We start from the raw sequence: 20,593 nt of genomic DNA on the forward strand, positions 1-20,593 counted from the left end.
TAGAAGGGACTTTTGGAACGCACCTCACAGTCCCATAATTCAGACCGTCTGAGCAGTTATGAAAAAAAAATCGGCATAATAAAGCAGTGCAGATTATGTAAATGTTAGTCCACATCGGTTTCATGGAAACAGTGTCCACAGTAGTGTGAACTCTGAACATCACACTACTGTAATAAAACTACTGGTTGAGTTGTTGCCTTGAAGATCATAGATTTATATTAGTTCTCTAAAGATTATGAGCTATAATAACCCATCAAAGTGTATTTTAAGTTCTTTACAATCAGGTTGTATCGGTTATGTCCTTTGCTATATTGCTGCTTTTAGGATTATTGTGAAGTAATTTTTACTTCGGGTCAAATGGGATAAGTGATGGATTGAACAAATTTTACTGCAGTCACAGAAATGCTAAACAGGGAGGAGAAAAGAAGTTCAGAGTAGTTAAATATAAGAAATGATCAGGTATTTACTTTTGTCTGCTATGGAACGGATTTAATTAGTGAGGCGATTTATTGTGATGTTACAGTTCCAGGGTGATCTACTAACTGTATGCTATCCTTTGTGTACAAAGATGTGGGTAGAAATTTACCAAAATTATCCAGCGTAAGCTCAGGTTTCACGCATGTGTTTTTCTCTGAAAACAGTAATCCGGTTGAGATAAATTAATTGTGTTACAGATTCAGCAGTGACGGTAACTTGCTTTGTGCACACTGCTGAAAAAAAGACAGCTCGGCTCTGATGATTTCTGCTCTTTTTCATGACAATCCCAGTATTACTTATGACCAATAAGCGGAGCTTACCTCTCATCCGGACTGAGTGAAGAGTTTTAGGACAGAGACAGTTTGGGCAGCCTTAAGCCATCCACCCAAAATACTGAGTAAGCACTTCTTGTTTCTTGATTTTTTTCAGGACTAGATTTGTAAAAATGCAGTAAATTGTGTCCCTCAGATTTTATAATTCACATTTTCGTGAGTCGTGTAAACATTTTTCTCCTGAAAGGAAAGCTCCTACAAATACATATGCTGAGATGCTAAGGCCAGCAGCAAAAATACTCCCGTTCACAACTTTCAGTCACAAACACTGTGCCTATTTAAGTAAGCTTATAAACATCAAAAGATGGCTTTACTCTGCCGCAGACACAAGTAGTAGTAAATTTGAGAAAAAATGCTTTTTCTCTAAAATTCCAACCTTGGTGTATTAAGATGCATTCTGTAATCTTTCTTCTGCACACACTAGTTTCAACATATAAGGAGACTAGTGTTAGGTGATTCTGATTCTCAACGGACTGCTGTTCTCTTTATCTTCCTTATCATTGCTCCTTCTCACATTTCTTTGACCTTGATAAAAAGGTCACCAAGGTCAAAGAAGAGGTTAGGAAAAGGAGACAGGAGGTGCTTTTGGAACAGAGCCCACGATCACAGTCAAAAATGTTGGTTTGAAGCAGCTGATTAAAGTGAGTGACCCTCGTTACCAACTCCATGGCCATACGCATTTGTCTCTACACGTGTCATGGCAGAGAGACCGTTGAACACTTGTGGGGTTTTTTCAGTATGAGCCTTTTCTCCTTGCCTGACATATTTTAGAAGTATGGCATTTTATCTCATAACATATTGGTTGCTCTGAGCTCAAGTAATCAGCATATTATATTTGAGTATTTGCCAAAGTGATATATTATGTGTTTACTGTGTTTGGATATTACATGTTGCACATCATCAGAGCACCTGTGGTGAGAAATAGTGAAGTGTTGCAGGTCACAGTGACCCCTTAATGATAGTAAATGAGGGCTGAAAAATTCCAGTTTTGTCCAGAATCTGCACCCCTACAGGGTTGAGATCGTGGAGTGGAAATTTACAGAGAGGATGAGGGGCTTTTTTGTATAAAAGCGAGAGCCCCCAAGGGTTCGGGGCAGTTTGTCTTTTGTTGTCGAGGAACACTTTGCTTTTTGTCTATGCTTTTTTTATAAGTTCATCGTTTCAATATTTTAACCTGTGACTGAACCTCCATGTCCAGAGGGAATTTTTTGTTGTTGTTTTTTGGGGAGTTGGACATAGAGATCATTTAAAAATATTGAGCAGAGTGTAAATCCTCAGTTGAGTTCCTCAGAAATCCTCAGTTATGCAGATATTTTCAAAAGAAAGTGTGCCCTGACTTGTATACCATTAACATTGCAGTTTGGGGTCTTTGTTTTAAATGTAGCCAAACAAATCTGCTTGTTTGATTATGTAATCCACTTCATGGTTTTGGAAGAAAAAAATATATCCAGATGTCCAATGTGTCACCAATTTAAACTTTAAATGTAGCATCCCTGGGTGATGGTTAACCAAAGTTAACTAGTAACTACTCAAGTCAAAGTTTGCCAGGTAACATAATCTATATGTATGTAATATAATTTAATCTACAATTCACACATCTGAATTTACAGTAGTGGTTCCAGTCGCTACAATTATACATGAGGAAGGTTCAAAGAATCTCCTGTTTTAAAGATTTCTGCTTAAATGTGCTTAGTGATATGTACACAGAGAAATGAGTTCTGGTTGCACATGAACCTGAAGAACCTCAGCGATTTTATCACAGTCACTTTCAATAATCCTTTAAAGAATGCTGCCCCCTGCTGTGCTAAAGATGATTATTCTCCATGGGACTGTTCCCATTCAGTGGAGTCAGTTTTAACTTTAAGGAAGTGTTCCTGAAGTATTAAAGCACTTGCCATACATATAATCCAGTTTATTATTACCCCTCATAAAAGGCTGAGGATGTGTATTTGTCCCGCTGGGTGAGCAGGTGGGCAACGTAGGAGTTTGAAATTGATACCATTAGTGTATCTACTAAAAATTACAGTGACCTCGAGTCCCCTCAAGTTGTGCTCATTGACAAAAACTAATTTAGACTGATGGCAACGTCCTAGCAGTCTGTCTGTATTTATAAATAAGACAGCATTTATCGTTATTATTGTCATTTTTATTTTATGTAGATGCACAGAGCCTGCTGTCCTATTTGTACCTGTGTGACTGAGGCATTAGCTTGCTCTGCATTAGGAAGTCCAGTGTTGGATGGTTTCACAGATGAATTAATTCAACAGTGCAGTGGCACGCTGTTTAGCACTGTTGATTGTTTGCTTGGGTCATCCCCGGGTACTCCGGTTTCCTCCCACAGTCCAAAGACATGCAGTTAGTGGGGATAAGTTAATTGGAAACACTAAATTGCCCATAGGTGTGAATGTGAGCACGAATGGTTGTCTATGTGTTAGCCCTGTGACAGACTGGCGACCTGTCCAGGGTGTACCCTGCCTCTCGCCCTAAGACAGCTGGGTAGGCGCCAGCCCCCCCGCGACATATAAGCAGAAGTGAATGGATGGATTAATTCAGTGTATTTTCCTATTATCTCAGGATGGTGGTGCATGGGATAGCCCTCTTGATCATAGTATTCCCAAAGTATTTTAACAACATGTCTATATGTGGTGTCCCTGTATTGATATTGCATTACTATGTTGTATCATTTTTTTGTCTCCTGCCCCTACTTTTTTGAAGTAGTGCCAGTTATTTTCTTAACCTAAAGTTAGTTAATTTAATAGGACACACTGAATGAAGTTTGTAAGTAACAATATATAAGAACAAATGCCTCTTCTTTTGCATTTTTACTTTCAGACAGTGTCAGACTCCACCTGACCATCTGCTGATCATCTGTTGTCTCCTGTCATCAGTCTGCTGCCTACACATATGCTGCTCAGCTTTAGCGTGTAGAAAGCAGAAAGCTGTTTTTCTGATGCTTTTGGCCAGAATGTTGTCTGGCTAAAGTCTTTCCTTCCTGCTTCCTACTTGCTTCCTCATCTGACCGAGCGTGGCTGATGTCTTGCCTGCCCACCTATTATCAGCTGTAAGATCATTGTTAAAGCAGTGAACTTCCTTTTAACGCTTTAAATGCTCATTGAAAAGAATTTGGGCATTTCTTGTCTTTTTCCATCCTTGCATGATGACTTTTCCACCCTGTGACCACTTTCTGTGATGGTACTTTATAGTAGAAACAGTGCTCAAGGGCTGTGCTATACTTCTGTTATCACTTGTCAGCATTATAAAGAATGCGAAATGTGGAAAGCAGTACAAGTAAAGAAACTGTCTTTTTTTTTTTAAAGATTACAGTATAAGCAAGGTGCCATAAAGTATCCAAGCATATCGGCTAATAAAAGGTTTCCTTAATATTAGAATTGTTTACTAAATTTTCGTTCATTTTTTAACTATAACTTTATATAAAAGATGGATGTAGCCACCATCATGTCACCTATTTATTTCTGAACTCTGAAGTGTTATGGTAACAGATAAAACTACTGTATATATAATAATATTTATGGAATGAATTTATTCAGCTGTACCATGATCTGGATGCTGGCATGCTGCCAAACACACAGTAAGGATTTTCCTCCCTGAGTTTGTTTAGCATAGTCTCAGTTGCCCTGCACACATACCAAGCATATTAGTGACAGCTGTAGCAACTGGGCTGGAATCACTTCTGCTGGTATTGAATTGCTGATTTGGTGAATTTTTAAATGGGATTTTGCTACCAGCATTTTTGCACCATTTCTGTATCTATTTGCACGTCAAAGTGCATTGTTTGGTCATTGTTTTACAAACCTCAAATACGACAGAAAGAGTAGAAGACCATCTGGGACTCCACCAACTGCTCTTAGAACTGAAGAAACTTCTTGGATGAGAGATGAAAAGTCTTCAAGAAACTTTAAAAAGTCCAGATGCTTTTCTTTCCAAGCTCCTTAGAGTACGATGACCTGAGAGCCTCCACAGTCCTATAACCAGCCCAACTGGTAGTCAGTGTGGGCCAAAGTAGCTTAGCCCCAGTTAGCGCTCCCTTGGCTGGTCCTCCCGAGCAGCCAGGAAATCAGGCTGCATTGGGTGACCTCCAGTACTCCACCAACCTTAACTAGGAAACTTTTTGGGGAAACCTGGTCTTGTTAGGAGATGTTAGATAGAGAAGCTCTCTTTTTTCCTGAAATCTGGCTGAATTTATTAAACACCCCAAAACATGACTATCCAGACTTGGGACCAGTTGCAATCTTATATGTTTCTCTGCATTTTTTTATCCCACAGAAATCGATTATATCTTATTAATATTGTAGCATCTGCACTGCGTATGACCCTGGATTCTGTGTTTTCTCTGAAAAAGAAGGCAGTACATTACAGATGCTTGATTGCTTGACTCCCTGGTAACTCACAAACTTCCACCTTGAAGTAGATAATGGATAGGCTGAAGAAGAATTGGTGTTACACTTTTGGCCTAAAAAAATAGTTTGTTATTCTACAAAAGCCCTCAGTAAAGCTAGGACATCTTACTATTCGTGACAAATTAACTTCAGCACTGTAGCCAGGCTGAGAAAAAGTCCAATTTTTAATGAGCTAAGTCTGTTAACCTTAACTAGCAATGACTTTAGGAATTTCTTCCCAGATGAAACTGTAATAATTAGAGAAAAAATTATTTACAGCTATCCCACAGATGTGCCTTAAAGTACAGCAACTTTAATAACTGATATTTGATTGATGTTTACTTGGACCCCTTCACTTCGATCAGCCTCTCTGAGTTAATGTCTTCATCTAAACCCTAGGTCACCAATAGACAGAGTGCGGGCTGGATCTGCATCTAGATGTTTCTCCATTCTAACACATCTATTACTAGATTTTGATGGACTGTTTCTAATTTACTCTGCACAGCATTTCTTGTATTTACGGTAAGGTTATTTTAATCTGTGCAGCCTTTTCCTTTGTCTTTGGTGGTCAATGTATATACAAAGGCAACACACAGACGAGTCACATGCTTTGTAACTCATCCCACATAACATTACTTAGCAAATCAAATGCTTTATTCAGGGCATGTGTGAAAACAGAAAACTCATGGGGGAAACACATAGGGAGAAAATAATATTCAAAGTTGAGATGGTTTACAGAAATGGGGTGATTCAAACAACACCTTTATTAAAATTAAGCAAATCTAAAATCGAAGCCTTATTTTACTTGAAATGAGAAAATAAATAATTTTTAAAATTTATTTTCTTACTAACTGAAAATGAATAATAAACATTGTTGAAATACTATTGAATTGTAATTTATTTCAATTACTTGAGAGCCAGATGTTGACTGTACTGTGGTAGCACTGTGCTCCACTTGCTTGAATCATATCAATCTTATGAATTCCAATTTTTGTATGTAAATGGTGAATCTTTCTCACACACAAAGGTTTGTCATGGAGTTCCACAGGGTTCCATGCTGGGAACAATACTTTTCACATTATTCACCCTCTATCAGGCCGGTTGCGGCAGATTGCTCCTTCCCTGAGCCTAGTTCTGACAAAGGTTTCTTCCTGTTAAAAGGGAGTTTTTCCTTCCTACTGTTGCCAAGTGCTTGCTCATAAGAGATTGTGTGATTGCTGAGTTTCTTTCTAATCGAAGCTTGTTCTGTTATGAATTGGTACTATATAAATAAAATTTAATTAAACTGTACTGATTGAACACTAGCTGCATTAGTTGGCTACCTTTCATTCATAAATGAGATATTTACATGAGGGTAAAAAACTCCCTTTGTGTGTCCTTCACAACCGACAACTACTTTCAGCTACTCCCTTATTTCCCAGGGGTTTCAATGGCACATGATACCACATGTTGATTTTTTTTTTTCTAAACGCCCTTCCTGACACAACCGTTCCATTTATCCAGGCTTGGGACCAGCAATGAAAATTATGACCTCTGAGGCTGGGCTTGTGTCTCCTTCTGGTCTTGAACTGGATGTTTTCCACCTTTAAGGCAAATGTGTTAACCACAACACTACAGAAAAGGCTCAAAAAAAGCAGTCTCTGCTTTGTAATTTAATATTGCATGAAAACTCAAAAGCCTGTGCTTGCATCAACTGTTATGTATAGTGTATACATGTATTAATGTCTATCAAGTATTCACACCGATGCCTTTCTTGGAGACTGATGTCACTGCTAAACATTTCTTGGAGGAATGAAATGTTATGTTAACGGATATAATGAAGGATATCAGCCAGGTTGCATTTACACTTTCATACAAAGTATGACACATTTGTGCAGATGAAACTGCTTAACAGCACATAAATGCAACCATAATAACAATAATAATCCAATAATGCTATATAGTAGTATACATTGCTAATTCCTAGTTTTCTTGCTTTTGCAAAGAGTAATTTGATAGATTTACATCCATATTGGTTTTTAGAATTACATTAGGAGATTGCTGCTGTTGCAGAATTACACTTTAGTGAATGTCAGTTTTGCTTGATGCATGAAACAGAAAAGATAGTAAAACATACATTAAAAAAATTATTTTGCTTATAGATTCTTTATACTTGTAATGGGAGATACATCAGAGGATTTGGGATGCAGAGGCCTCTGAGCTTCTGTTCAGGACAAACACATGCAGACACTATTAAATATATCAGCGTGCAGAGAAACAATGCTTTCAGATTTGCATATAGGAAGAGGACTTCTCGTATTTCGTCACTCATGTTGGTGACTGACAACCCAGTGTCAAGAAAAAAATAGTCTCAATGGATTCCAGACAGTTACATAATGAGGTACAGTGACAGAAACAAGATGCAGGATGATAACATTTACCGTCAACAGAAGGTATGCAAATATTTCTTTTCTTTACATTAAAGTTTATTAAACACAGCACACCTCTGTTATGATATGCTTTACAACTTGATTATTATGTTATTAAAAAACTAACAAGCATAAGCTTCCAGGAATTGCCCTGTGCAGAACCACTCATTTTTTTTACATAATCCAGCCGAGTCATTAAAGTGAGCTCAAGAAACATAAATCTTTCAAAAAGCAGAAAGTTGCATTACAGGAAATGTAATATCACACTTTTTTAAAGATTAAAACAATTTGGGGAATAAGAATTAGTCTCTAATGACTTCTTAAAATCACCCTCTAATGACTAGAAGAGTTAAATGTCACCTAATGTTTGCAGTTAATGAGTGGAATTGTTTTGAATTTGTTGTTTGTGTGTCTAGTTCAGAAGAAAAGTCAGCCCAAAATGACAGTCGGGCAGCAGTTTCCGCTATATATGCAATCATAAATGTGATTAATACACCTCAGTTTTATGCTGATCGTCTTAAGGTGGGAGGAAGAAAAGCAGATGAAAGCCAGCTTTAAGCAAATGTTTTACTCCAGCAAGACTGAAGGTGACCAGGCCCAGCAGAGAAGTCTAAGCCCTTGTTGTCCTCTAAACACAGACATTAAATATGATAAGATGTGGGCTGGATAATGACACAGTTTGACTAGTTTTCTTCCATACCAAGCCACTGTATTCACTATCAATATTATGGGTGAGACCGGAACACATTGCTCTGCTGGATTTGCACTTCGAGAGAATTAGAGTGCACGTGTCCATGTGTGTGTGCATGCATGTATTAGTCCCACCCATTATCGAGAAGCATGCACACACACATCGGCACCGAAGAAGCTTTAAATAGGTGGTGCGTATGAAGTCACAATTTTTTTGCCATTCTGGGGTCAGTCACTTGCCACTGCTGTCAGTTTAAGCAGTGACTGCAGGAGGTAAGTGTCAGCTTTTCTGCTACAGCTATGAATGGTATTTGTCCAAAAATTAAGTTAAGCTGTTGCTTTGAAGCATGAAAATATGGGAATGGAGCACTTCATTGAAGTTGCACACTTAATGTTGTTGTGATGTGTGTTAGAGTCACTGCTGCAGTGGAATAATCTTTATTGGTTAATTGAAGAAATTTAACAGTCATTGCAAAACAGAATGTGGCAATATCAGTCATGTTGTGTAAAACAACAAGTCACTTTTTATGGAATACATGCCCAGATGATTAAGTATGCACAAACAATAAGATAAGAATGCTTTTCTCATCTGCAATTTTAATGATCTTTGAGACACTTGCAAAGATGCAGATTTTTTTTTTGCAAAAAAATGGTGCAGCAATTTATATAAAAGTGTCAAAATAAATGGAGATACTATATATAAAGCCAAAACAGAAATATATGATTCCAGAGCTTGAGAGTGTATAATTGGTATGACCATATTTATTCGTCAGCACAGCCTGAACACTCTTAGAGAAGCGTTCTTGTCATTTCTTTGAGTAGTCTCCAGGAATAGTTCTCCAGGTTTATAATGGACATTTAAGGCGCTTCTTTAGATGTCTTTATGCAAGATGATCCCACACTGCTTCATCTTTAGCTTCAGACTCTTGGGAGGCCAATCCATGACTGGTAGTGTACCACTATGTGTGTTTTCTATCCAGGTATGCTTTTAATACATTGGCAGGCAGTGTGTTTGTGTCATTGTCATGCTAAAAACATGAAGCTGCTTCCAATCAAAATGGAACAAAAGCTGACATTTCTGCTTTTATAATTTCATCAATTTTGACAAGAGCTCAACACCACTGGCTGAAATGTAGCAGCAAACCATGACAGAGGCTCCACTGTGTTTTGCAGATGCTGTGGACACTCACTGCTTTATCTAGCTCCTGAACTTCTCTGTACATCCTTAAAATGATTTGAACAAAAGAATATTCATCATTGCATAGATAGGGCATGACTTTTCAATACTGTTCACCTGCTGTAGGTTTTTTTTGTCTTTTTTTTTTGTCTTCCGTGTGTCAAGTTTCTTTAAGGGCACACTGTACACCATGCCAAGATATGGGAATAACCGTTTTGGTGCCAAAATACAATTTTAGTTCTGTCAGACTGCATTATCTTTAGATTTTTTTATTTTATAATTTTTTTTTGTAGATTTAGGAAATTGGAGGAAATTTCATGTTTTTGCGACAGGCCACCGGTAACAAAATGCCTAAAGACACAATTTCATATTGGTTCTTTGCTAAGTTTTCTGTTATGTGTAGACACAACACGGGTTCATTCCATGAGTCGCTCAAGACCAATTTCAAAAATTTATAAGAAAGTCTGGCAACTTGGAAGCAAAATTTAAAAAAAAAAGAGGAGTGACTCATGACTTTCACAGAATACTGTATATTTGCAGAAAAATGCACCTGTTATGCACCTACAGCTACCCATCTAACATTTGCTCCTTGTACATATAAAGAATCTGCACATAAACACTTAATGATTCACATATATGCACACACATACACACAAGGTTGAACAGGTGACGCTACACTTTGATTCAGCCTCATACTTATCTTAACTTCTACCTCTGCCTCTGTAACCCTACTGTTACAGCCAGACCTTAAACTTGACTGTCTTCACTGTTAAATGCATTGATTTACATTCTGGTGACTAGCATTTTGTCCTCAAAAGAAAAGAGAGGATGCACAATGTTACTTATTTAGCACACCACATATTTTGTTTTATAAGTACACACCCATGCACTTTAAACACTGTCTAGTCAGGCTAAGCTGAATTCTGCCCTTTTGCTCAGTTCTGTTTTGTAAATAATGTATTTTCCGTCTTTTCCAGCTGCCTAGAACTGAAACATTGACAGTAACCTCATTGCAAAGTGTCAGGTAAGGGTCACCCCCCCCCCCCCCCCCCCACACACACACACACACACACACACACACACACACACACACACACACACACTGTATACCCACTCTAGATGCTCGACATGTATTGACACTCGAAACATGGGTGTCCAGTCGTGTACACACCGGAAACTCATTTTGACTCAGAGGTCTGGAGCCTGGCGGTTGTTGAGGCGAGAAAACCGTGTTTACCTTTTAGACATGAAAGTGTCAGCTGGACATCACCTTCCCACATTTTCATGATCCGTGTCCACTTCCCTCGCAATATTAAAATAAAAATAATAAAAATCGGGAAAAAAGCTGTAAAGCCTTTATGTCTTTACTCAGCTGAGTAACAGTGTGATTTATCAAGACAAAACAAGGTGTTGTTCTATTTAGGATTATCATTCAGTAGAACTTCTGTGTTTGAACTCCTGTTTGAACTGTAACAGCTGTAACAGTCAGCAGTCGCCTCATTGTTCTGACACACACATAAAAAAAATTTGACTACACTACACACTAACTACACAAGATTTGCGCTAAACTTTGCAAATCTCTCACATCTCAAAACACCACCGTCACTCCTAAAACTTCCCCCTTCCTAAACAACTAAATGCAATGTTGCCATATTTTTTTGATTGGTCGACATGGTACTTTTTTCGACCAATAGGAAAGGGTGGGGTTTTTTTGGTTTTGTTTTTGCTCACAGGCGGAGAGTGCTTTCAAGCGTTTTCCTTATAAAACGCCGTTTTTACCGTTTCTTCCCACAGTAAATATAAACAACGATAGTATTCAGGAAGAAAACCGAACATTGCAGATATTTTTATCATAACTCTGGTTTTACGTGGCCTATCAACACAATTTAAAAACTTATATAAAGTCCACACTTTTTCTGTCAATTGTTCCGTCTGTCCTGCTCACATCTCCAATGGTTGTACACGTTGTGTGGCTTCACTCCACATCAGCCACGCCGCTTTGCTAGCTAAAGCACCGGTGTCAGCACATAAGGACGCTGTCATAGCCTGTCAACGACATTGATTAGCTGCGTATATACGAATGTGAATCGCATTATTGGCTGGACTATGGGATAAGGTAGCATCGTTCTAATCCCATAGGGGAGCAGCCAGTCACTTACTGACTAACACTACAAAACAGAATTGTTAAAGTTTTAATTTTAATTTCAATTCAGGTTAGATTTTATTTTTTGTGCGCAACGCAGATTTTCTGTGCGCAGAGACCGTGCCAGCAGTGCGCAATTGCGCACGTGCGCAGCTTAGAGGGAACATTGCTCCTAAGCCTTCTGAACCTACGCCCATGTATGTGCAATGACCTTAGTTAGACCTTTGCTTACTGCTATATTGCTCTTTTAACTACACTATTCATTGATGCAGTAACAGTAAGTAAAACATTAACTCAACCAAATTAAAATAAATAATGATGATGATGTTGAAATTAGCCTTCTTACAGTGGCAGTCACTGGAAAACAACACTCATAATGTCTTTAATGTTTTTGTTTTGTAATGAAGCATGACCAGGATTTATCTGATTCTGCCTGAAGAGAGTAAAGCACACTTGGGAATCATATGGCATGAAAAATATTGTTTTCTTAACCTTGAAGTAAAATTTGCAGATAAAGGTTTTTTATTATTTATTCGTTTTGGTTTGTTTAAAATCATTTTTGGAACTGTATGTAAAGTCAAAAAATGAATGAGGTAAGATTTTAAAACCTGGAATTAAAAAAGGCAAGCAGTAACAAGTCATAGTAGCTGGAAACAATCACCTCGGATAAACCATCTTTTATTTATTTTTTTTACTATTACTATTTGCTACAAAAAGACATGTCCTAAATTTGTAGACGACTTTAAATGTAAGAGATTACTGAAACCACAGTTGTGCAGTTGTAGGCCTACACCTCATGCTCACATGTTGCACTGCAAGGAGGGGGGTGGGGATGAGGGAGTGGGGGTGGGGGTGGTGAGCAGCTCTATATCATCCACCTGCCCTGTCTAAAATTCACTTGCCTCACAGACACAAATTATCCTTGCACCTTTGTCCTGTGCTTATGTTTCTCTCTGTCTACAAGAAGCTGAAGGAACAAATGAAGGAGCAGGAGCAGCAGGGCTACTGGCAGGAGAAGGGCCGATGGGTGGGTTATGAGGAGAGCTTTGACCCTCAAGCGCAGGTGTGGGTGCCCACTCCCATCTCTTGCCTCACCTTCAGGAGCCTTATCCAGCTCAGACACACCATGAGCCCAGGTCAGTGAGCAAAACATGAGCATTTACAGGTTTTTTTTTTACACTATTTATAATTATTTTCAATTTTCTGAAGTGCTTTACTTTTATAGGATTTAAAGGTACTGATATTTTATGTAAATCCATGCTGTGTCACACTCCTCCCTGTTACAGTGTGATCAAAGGAAAACTGTGCTGCAGTCTATACTTATATTCCAGTTTACTAAATGCTTTGCTGATTTAGATTGTTGTTGCAAAATATCATTATCAAAAAAGCTATTTTAGATTAGCATCTATAAAATTCAGTCTTAGCCAACCTGACACATATAGCTTTAGTTCTAGTGCTTCTTTAGTGGCTTTTATTTCTAAAGTCCCTTCTTAAACCACAGCAGCAGTTCTTTCCCTTTTATTGAACATGACCACATATGTTTCTAAATTGTGTTTGCCAAGGTGTGACCATTTTAGACTGTGAGGAGAAGACCCTGGATACCATCACAGAGAAGATGGTCAGTGAGATGGTTAACAAGAAGGAAATCAGGTCAGGAGATCGGGAAGGAGTGCTGAACTCTCTGCTGCAAAACCACAGGTATCGTCTGAGACACCATCCACAAATACAAACACAAATACAAATGAAATACACTCAGGCATTCAGCCGGCTATTATCCAAGACTCCAAAAGGAAAAGACTGCATTAGCTTGCTCAGAGTGGTTGACACTATTGTAGCTGTTGTGGAATCCAAACTATAATTATGAATCATCATCCCTGACCATCAAACCCTTTTGTCTGCCTGTTGAATCCTTTATTATACACAGACAATGGACACTGTCATAACTGTTTTGTGCGGTGCAGTCTGAGAGTTAAATCACAAAGATAACAAAATAAGCATAACAAACCCTCTGATTGTGAGAACACCCACTGGGTAACAAGTCAGAAAGCTTGTGGTCCCAACCTCAAAATAGGTCTGGACCATAGCTTTATTCATTTAAAGCTATGGATTGTTGTTTTTATACTTTGATATTTTTTGTGCAGAATAAACAAAATACAATGTGAAAAAAACATTCTTGATATCCATAAGTCAACACAGTTAGGTTATTATGTCAAAATTTCAACTTAAGGACTCATTTATTACATTTCTAGCAATTTCTCTTAAAGTTTTTCAAATATTGAATAGGTCATTTTGTGCATTTGAAAACTCCTGTTTTTTCTAAATAAACTTAACAATATTACAAAAAAAGTTTCAATCAAATATGACATTTCTACCACTTTTCAGTCTTGTTTTCTTTTCTTTTTTTTTGTAAACTATTCAATGAACAGAGAACTACCAATGAATAGTTTACTGTTTGTAGTTTGCCGCTGTAGTTTCAGTTATGGGTCACAGAGACAATGACAGTGACGTGCTGCTCTCATTTCAGCCAAACAACTGACCCAGAAAGCCAAATGTTGACTGGGACTGACCTGCAAAAGTTTTCTGTCAAGGAGAGAGTAAGTTGTCCCACTGGTATTATCATTTATTTAAGCATAACTGACAAAAGCAGCATGTTTAAAAGTTGGTTCTGTTGCACAAAGTCTTGAATAGAAAAGTCTTTTTTCCTTTCTGCCTTACCTTAGACTGATGAATCTGAGCATGTTGAGGCCTCCATGGTGCTAGTGGGTAAGCTGCTTTTTTCATGTTTGATGTGGAGTACAGTGTTGGTGTTTACATTCTGATTGCTGCACACGTGTACCTAATGCAAAAAGTGTCAAATTACAACAACAGCAACCTCAAGGCGCAACAATATTAGGGAGAAATCCACAAAAATCAGACAAACACCTATGAGCAAGCAACCGGCAAGAGTGAGAAGGAAGAACTCTCTTTTAAGAGGGAGGAACCTCCAGCACAACCAAGCAGTTAATGCACACATGCATAGACTGTGACCTTTGGCCCGCCCCCATAGTTCAGTATCCCTGGCAGTGACATTGTGGATGGTAAACAAATGGATAAAGAAATGGTATTCTGAATGGCAGGTTCAGCTTTAAAGCTTTTCCAGATGGTTTCCTTGATAGGACCAAGGTTATTTGAGTTGATCTGAACTAAGTTACCACCATAGTACATTGAGTCTCAAGCACACAGCTGATGCAGAGAGCCTTCCTCCCCCACACCAAAGGAAAAGCATGCTGGATAGCTTTCAGCTGAGAATCTAAATTGAAAAAAAAAACAACTTTCAACAGTGAATAAGTACATGGGTGGCTTTAGCTTGCAGGCAGTTAGATTGTGTGGGAGTACATGGTTAAGTACACTTTTGGTGTATTTTATGACCATGCAGCATCTCTGAGGTTCTTCTGGAGAATATTCTGGGCCTTAGTATAAACATAAATGTGAATAAAGAAAATGGATTTGTCCATAAGAATATAAGAAACATGAAAAATGTCCTGTTAAGGTACATTTAGAACAGATGAAAAAAAAATCTGTGATTAATATGCAGTTAAACGCAAGTTAACTAATGCAGGGTCCTCTTTTGACCAGGAACCCTGGATTTTCTGGAGAAGCCCACAGCTGTCTTTGTGCGTCTGAAGGAAGCAGTAGCACTGGACTCAGCGTTGGAAGCCCCAGAGCCTGTACGCTTTGTCTTTCTTCTGATTGGCCCCAGCAGCAGCAACATGGACTACTATGAGACTGGGCGTGCTATGGCAGCACTAATGGCTAATAAAGTGAGTTGACTGAGGCTTTTAAAAGACAAAAAATACTACTCAGTGCAAAAACAGCATTCAAGTCTTCGCTCTCTGTTCAGGCTCTTTCAGCAAAAGAGAAAGTAGCAAGGGTTAATGTGGCTTAACGGTGACATTACTGAGAAGAAAGCAGAAAGCTTAAGAAATATTTTTCCTCTTTTGTGACTTTTTTTTACTCACATTTGTGCTCTAAAGCAATTTCATTCCAATCTAGGTTTTTTTGTTGCAACTGTAACAGGCAATTACCAGTGGTATCATTTTTCAGGAAACGTATTACTCCGTCACATCAAAGGACATCGACAATTATCCTTTTTTCTTTAATTATACCGAGGCACATCCAGAGGCAATTGCCTATGGATGGCTTTATCTTGTTTTAGATTGTTTCCACTGCCCCCAAGTGGCAAAAGGAGTTATTGCAGGTTGCAAGTCCAAGTTCAAAATGCAATTTAAATGAGCCAACACTAAATAAAGTTAATTGAACAAAGGTTTTAATATTTTTTTCTATTTATTTATCATCCCGTGAAATAATATTTGATTAACAGTTTCTATTGGAAAATTCATTTTTAAGAAAGAATCCTGCAATCTTCAGATTTCATATCTGTCTCTGCTCAATCTGTGCTAGGTGTTTAATCAGACAGCCCTTCAGGCAAAGAGTGCTCGAGAGCTGATCAACGCTGTGTCCAAGTTCATGGACTGCAGCATCGTGATCCCACCCACCGAGATCAAGAGTGAGGCGATGCTCAGCTCAGTCATCAACTTTCAGAAGAAACTGCTACAGGACAAACTGCAAAGCTATGACCTCGTCAACAACGCCAAAGTTTGCAGTGGTGAGTCATACGCATTTACCATGTTGGCTGACATTTTAACTAATAAGATAAACAGATTATTTGTTTGCCAGCTTTTAGTTTCTTATTTGGATAACTATTTGGGATCTGATAGTGGCTTAAGCTCAGATTTCACATTTTCCGCAGATTCAATCGTTTCCAGACCTCCTATTGAAGATCCCCTTTCTCGTACTGGTCGACCGTTTGGGGGGATGATTCGAGACATAAAAAGGCGCTACCAGTACTACAAGAGTGACATCACCGATGCTCTAAACGCACAGGTCCTTGCTGCCATCATTTTCATCTACTTTGCTGCCCTGTCTCCTGCCATCACATTTGGAGGCCTCCTGGGTGTGTATGACTGTGGTACCATTTTTTTTCTTCTGTTTTTTGTATTTTTGGAGATCCTATAAATTGTTTTTTTATCTTTGCCTGTAGCTTATAAGGTGGACAACATGATGGGTGTGCCAGAGCTCCTCATTTCCACCAGCATTCAGGGAATTATATTCTGCTTTGTTGCCGCGCAGCCCGTCCTGGTTATTGGGTTTTCTGGTCCACTGTTGGTATTTGAGGAGGCCTTCTATGCAGTGAGTTAAAAAGCCTTTTTATTAACCCTAACAAACATTACAACTCCATTATTGTCTTTTTTTAATTCAATTAATATTTTTTCATTCATTAATACTACATTCAAATCATCATTCATTTCCATCATTCAGTTCTGCAAGTCCCAGGGCATTGAGTATATTGTTGGGAGAGTTTGGGTGGGAGCGTGGCTGGTCGTCATTGTGGTGATCATTGTGGCCCTTGAGGGCAGCTTCCTGGTTCGCTTCATTTCACGATTCACCCAGGAAATCTTCTCCATCCTCATCTCCCTCATTTTCATCTATGAAACTTTTGCCAAACTTGGGAGGGTAAACAATCTTTATTCATTACACACACACACACACACACACACACACACACACACACACACACCAATCAGCCACAATTTTAAAACTTCAAGCCAAATATTGCGCAAGTTACTCTCATTCCACAAAAATAGCTCTGACTTACCGGGGCAAAGAAACAAGACCTCTGGGGACCCTGTGGTGTCTGGCACTGGGTGTTTGGCATCAGGTCCTTTTGGTCTTATTGGTTGTAGGCCTAGAGTATTGGATTTAACACATGACTTTTTACATCATTGGTGCAGTGCTGTTCAACTGATCTTTCAGTGGTTTTATTTATTGTGGCTAAAAAGTGTGTGTCACATGTTGTAATAAAATCTGAAACATTTCTCATCTGCGATTTATTTGTTGAACATAAGCCGTCATTTTCACCTATGCTCTTGAACTTTTCTTTAGATCTTCAAGGCGCATCCACTAATTCTAAATTACGAACACGTGAATGCAAGTGCCGAGTATCCCTGGCACCCAAAGGTCGAAGAGATTGTCACGTATGACAATTCTACCGGCAACAAAACTCTAATTGTCAACACCATCAAGCCATCTTACCCCAACACAGCCCTGCTCTCTATGTGCCTCATGATGGGCTGTTTCTTTATTGCTTACTTCCTGCGTCAGTTCAAGAACGGGACATTCCTTCCTGGAAAGGTGAGCTCATGCCCAGAAGGTTTCACTCCATTTATGAGGTCACCTTTACTTTAAAATAATAGGATTAAAAGAAACCAAATGAAATGAAATGAAATTCAAATAGTAGACTTGATGTCGGTGATGTGTGTTTAACAGATCAGGCGTTTGATCGGTGACTTTGGTGTTCCTATTGCCATTGTCCTCATGACGCTTGTGGACTACAACGTTCAGGATACGTACACTCAGGTTAGCGTGTGACTCCAAACTACAAAGGCACACTCATAAACATGAAGCAATAATTTAAAGTAAAATGCATCGAAATATATGAAAATCAAAGGTTTATTTGTTCAAATGATTCATCTTTACGGAAAAGAAGCTTGGTATAAACTCAATGTTTACCAATTAACTAAATTTAATTTGACCAGATTCCATTAAATTTAATGTTTACATTGTAACAAAATTACATGGAAAATTTAAAGTGGATTTAGGAAGCAGCTCGAACCATTAACTTTTTTATACATGTTGCAGTGTAACATATTTGAAAATGTTGTTGTTTTTTTTCTTTATAGAAACTAATCGTTCCCAGAGGTCTGACGGTGTCCAATCCTGAAAAAAGAGGCTGGCTCATCAATCCTTTCGGAGAGCACAAACCTTTCCCTGTGTGGCTGATGTTTGCTTCCTGCATCCCAGCCGTGCTTGTGTTTATTCTCATCTTTCTGGAGTCTCAGATCACAACGTGAGTCATCGTTGGTCTTATTAGCTGACACGAACCATAGAAAAAGTGACAATTCATGACTTTAATGAGCGTCTCCCTTCTTTATGGCTCTAAACAGTCTGATAGTGAGTAAACCTGAGAGGAAGATGGTCAAAGGCTCCGGGTTTCACTTTGACTTGCTGGTTTTAGTTGGCATGGGAGGCCTCAGCGCGATATTCGGTGTGCCGTGGCTCAGCGCTGCCACAGTGCGGTCTGTCACACATGCCAACGCTCTCACTGTCATGAGCAAAGGACCAAAACCGGTGATAGAGAAAGTGATGGAGCAGAGAATAAGCGGCATTGTGGTGGCCTTGCTTGTTGGTAGGTGCTGTCTAATCACCCAGTTCTGTCTACAAAAGCATTGCTAGACTTATACTTTGCATTCAAACTGATGTGTGTGTACGATCCTTTATCATTTATCTGAATGTATGCTTGTATCAAGGTCTGTCAGTTCTCATGGAGCCCATCCTAAAGATGATTCCCATGGCAGCCTTGTTTGGGATCTTCCTCTACATGGGAATCACGTCGTTAAATGGCATTCAGCTGTGGGATCGTGTGCAGCTTCTTCTCATTCCAAAGAAATACCATCCTAATGAACCCTATGCTACCAGAGTAAGCTTCTCATCACTGCATGATACATGAGGTCCATGGCGCTAGCATAAGCGGGGCAAACAGAAGGTTTCTCATGGGGAAAATAATGAAGTTGTGGTTTTGCAAGACTAAACACAATGAGATGTTACTGTGTTACCTATTATATTTATTAATTTTTACCCAGCTTGAGACTGTAGTGATAAAATCATGTTCTGTGTAAAACTGCTGGGAGGTATTTGCCAGATGCACATTTATATACCTAAGGCTATTTCTATGATTTAAATTTTATTATGCTTTTAATTTGTCCTTGAACTAGGCATGTGTTGGCAGGTTTCCAAAGCTACTTAAAATCGTCAGTTACTTGTGTTTGGCTGACGTCTGTCTGTCTTGGTTACAGGTGAGCACAGGACGAATGCACCTGTACACGGCCATCCAGGTTGTGTGTCTAGGAGTTTTGTGGCTTGTGAAGTCCAGTCAGATGTCTCTGGCGCTTCCCTTCATTCTCATCCTCACCATTCCTCTGCGCATGCTTATGACCGGGCATCTCTTCACCAAACTGGAAATGAAATGCGTAAGCTGAACGCTGTGGAAAGTTCAGACCTTTTTAGATGGTATGTGTGTTGCAGTGTGTTTAAAACGGTTCTTTCTGTGCTTGTGTTTCAGTTGGATGCTGATGATGCCAAAGTGACATTTGAGGAGGAGCCTGGGAAGGACGTGTACTGTGAATCTCAGATGCCATTGTAGATGTTTTTCATGACAGACTTTTTTAATGAATGGATATTTATTTTATAAGTGGCTTAATTTTTTTTCTCTTAGCACAAAAATACTTAAAATGTTGGGGGTTTTCCACATACCTGTAAAACTGTTAAAGCCAACTGCTAAACTGTAAATTTAGCTGTTGTAAACTGCCACTCAGGTAAATCATTTCCATAACTGAACCTGGAAATATTCTCATTTACATGTTTTTACAAAAAAAGAGAAAAAAAGGATGTGCAAGATGTCAGAGAAGCAATTCTACATGTGCCTTTTGTCCAGAAGCAGAGAGCTTGAAAGCTGAGTGTAAAATTGTAGGTATAAAAGCTATAAAAGTTTGTTTTTTTCCCCAAACAACTGCACACTGAATGTAAAAAATGGACGCTTAAGTTATTATCTAAGAGCTAAAATCTGTAATATATGATGATAAATGATGTGTATACACTGTTGCTGGAATGATAGAAGAGCTTATGCTGGAAAGAAAAAAGGAGTGTGTGGCAATACGAGGAGAGATATAATATTGTGTATAAAGTAATTATATTGTGTGTTCGGCTTTCTTCTTTTCATATCTCTGTAATTAAAAAACTATCTTCTGTAAAAAAAACCTCTCCGCTTTCATTTTTACTAAGTGTTACTAACTTTTGCTGGAGACAGTTCTCTT

The 20,593-nt window shown here is 38.7% G+C and overlaps 1 protein-coding gene across 1 annotated transcript; it reads left to right on the top strand.

Annotated features, from left to right (window-relative positions):
- Window positions 1-8,460: 8,460 nt before the first annotated feature.
- Window positions 8,461-20,523, top strand: slc4a1b (solute carrier family 4 member 1b (Diego blood group)). Its single transcript, XM_080873493.1, has 18 exons — window positions 8,461-8,577; window positions 10,459-10,505; window positions 12,592-12,760; window positions 13,187-13,322; window positions 14,149-14,218; window positions 14,345-14,387; window positions 15,240-15,424; window positions 16,065-16,269; window positions 16,414-16,617; window positions 16,705-16,853; window positions 16,983-17,177; window positions 17,607-17,855; window positions 17,991-18,080; window positions 18,404-18,570; window positions 18,668-18,909; window positions 19,031-19,200; window positions 19,577-19,750; window positions 19,843-20,523. The coding sequence occupies exons 3-18, from the start codon at window positions 12,604-12,606 to the stop codon at window positions 19,921-19,923; spliced, it is 2,517 nt and encodes an 838-aa protein (XP_080729619.1). The 5' UTR covers window positions 8,461-8,577; window positions 10,459-10,505; window positions 12,592-12,603; the 3' UTR covers window positions 19,924-20,523.
- Window positions 20,524-20,593: the final 70 nt, after the last annotated feature.

The sequence above is a fragment of the Rhamphochromis sp. 'chilingali' genome, assembly GCF_963969265.1.
Source record: "Rhamphochromis sp. 'chilingali' genome assembly, chromosome: 22".
NCBI classification, from domain to species: Eukaryota; Metazoa; Chordata; class Actinopteri; order Cichliformes; family Cichlidae; genus Rhamphochromis; species Rhamphochromis sp. 'chilingali'.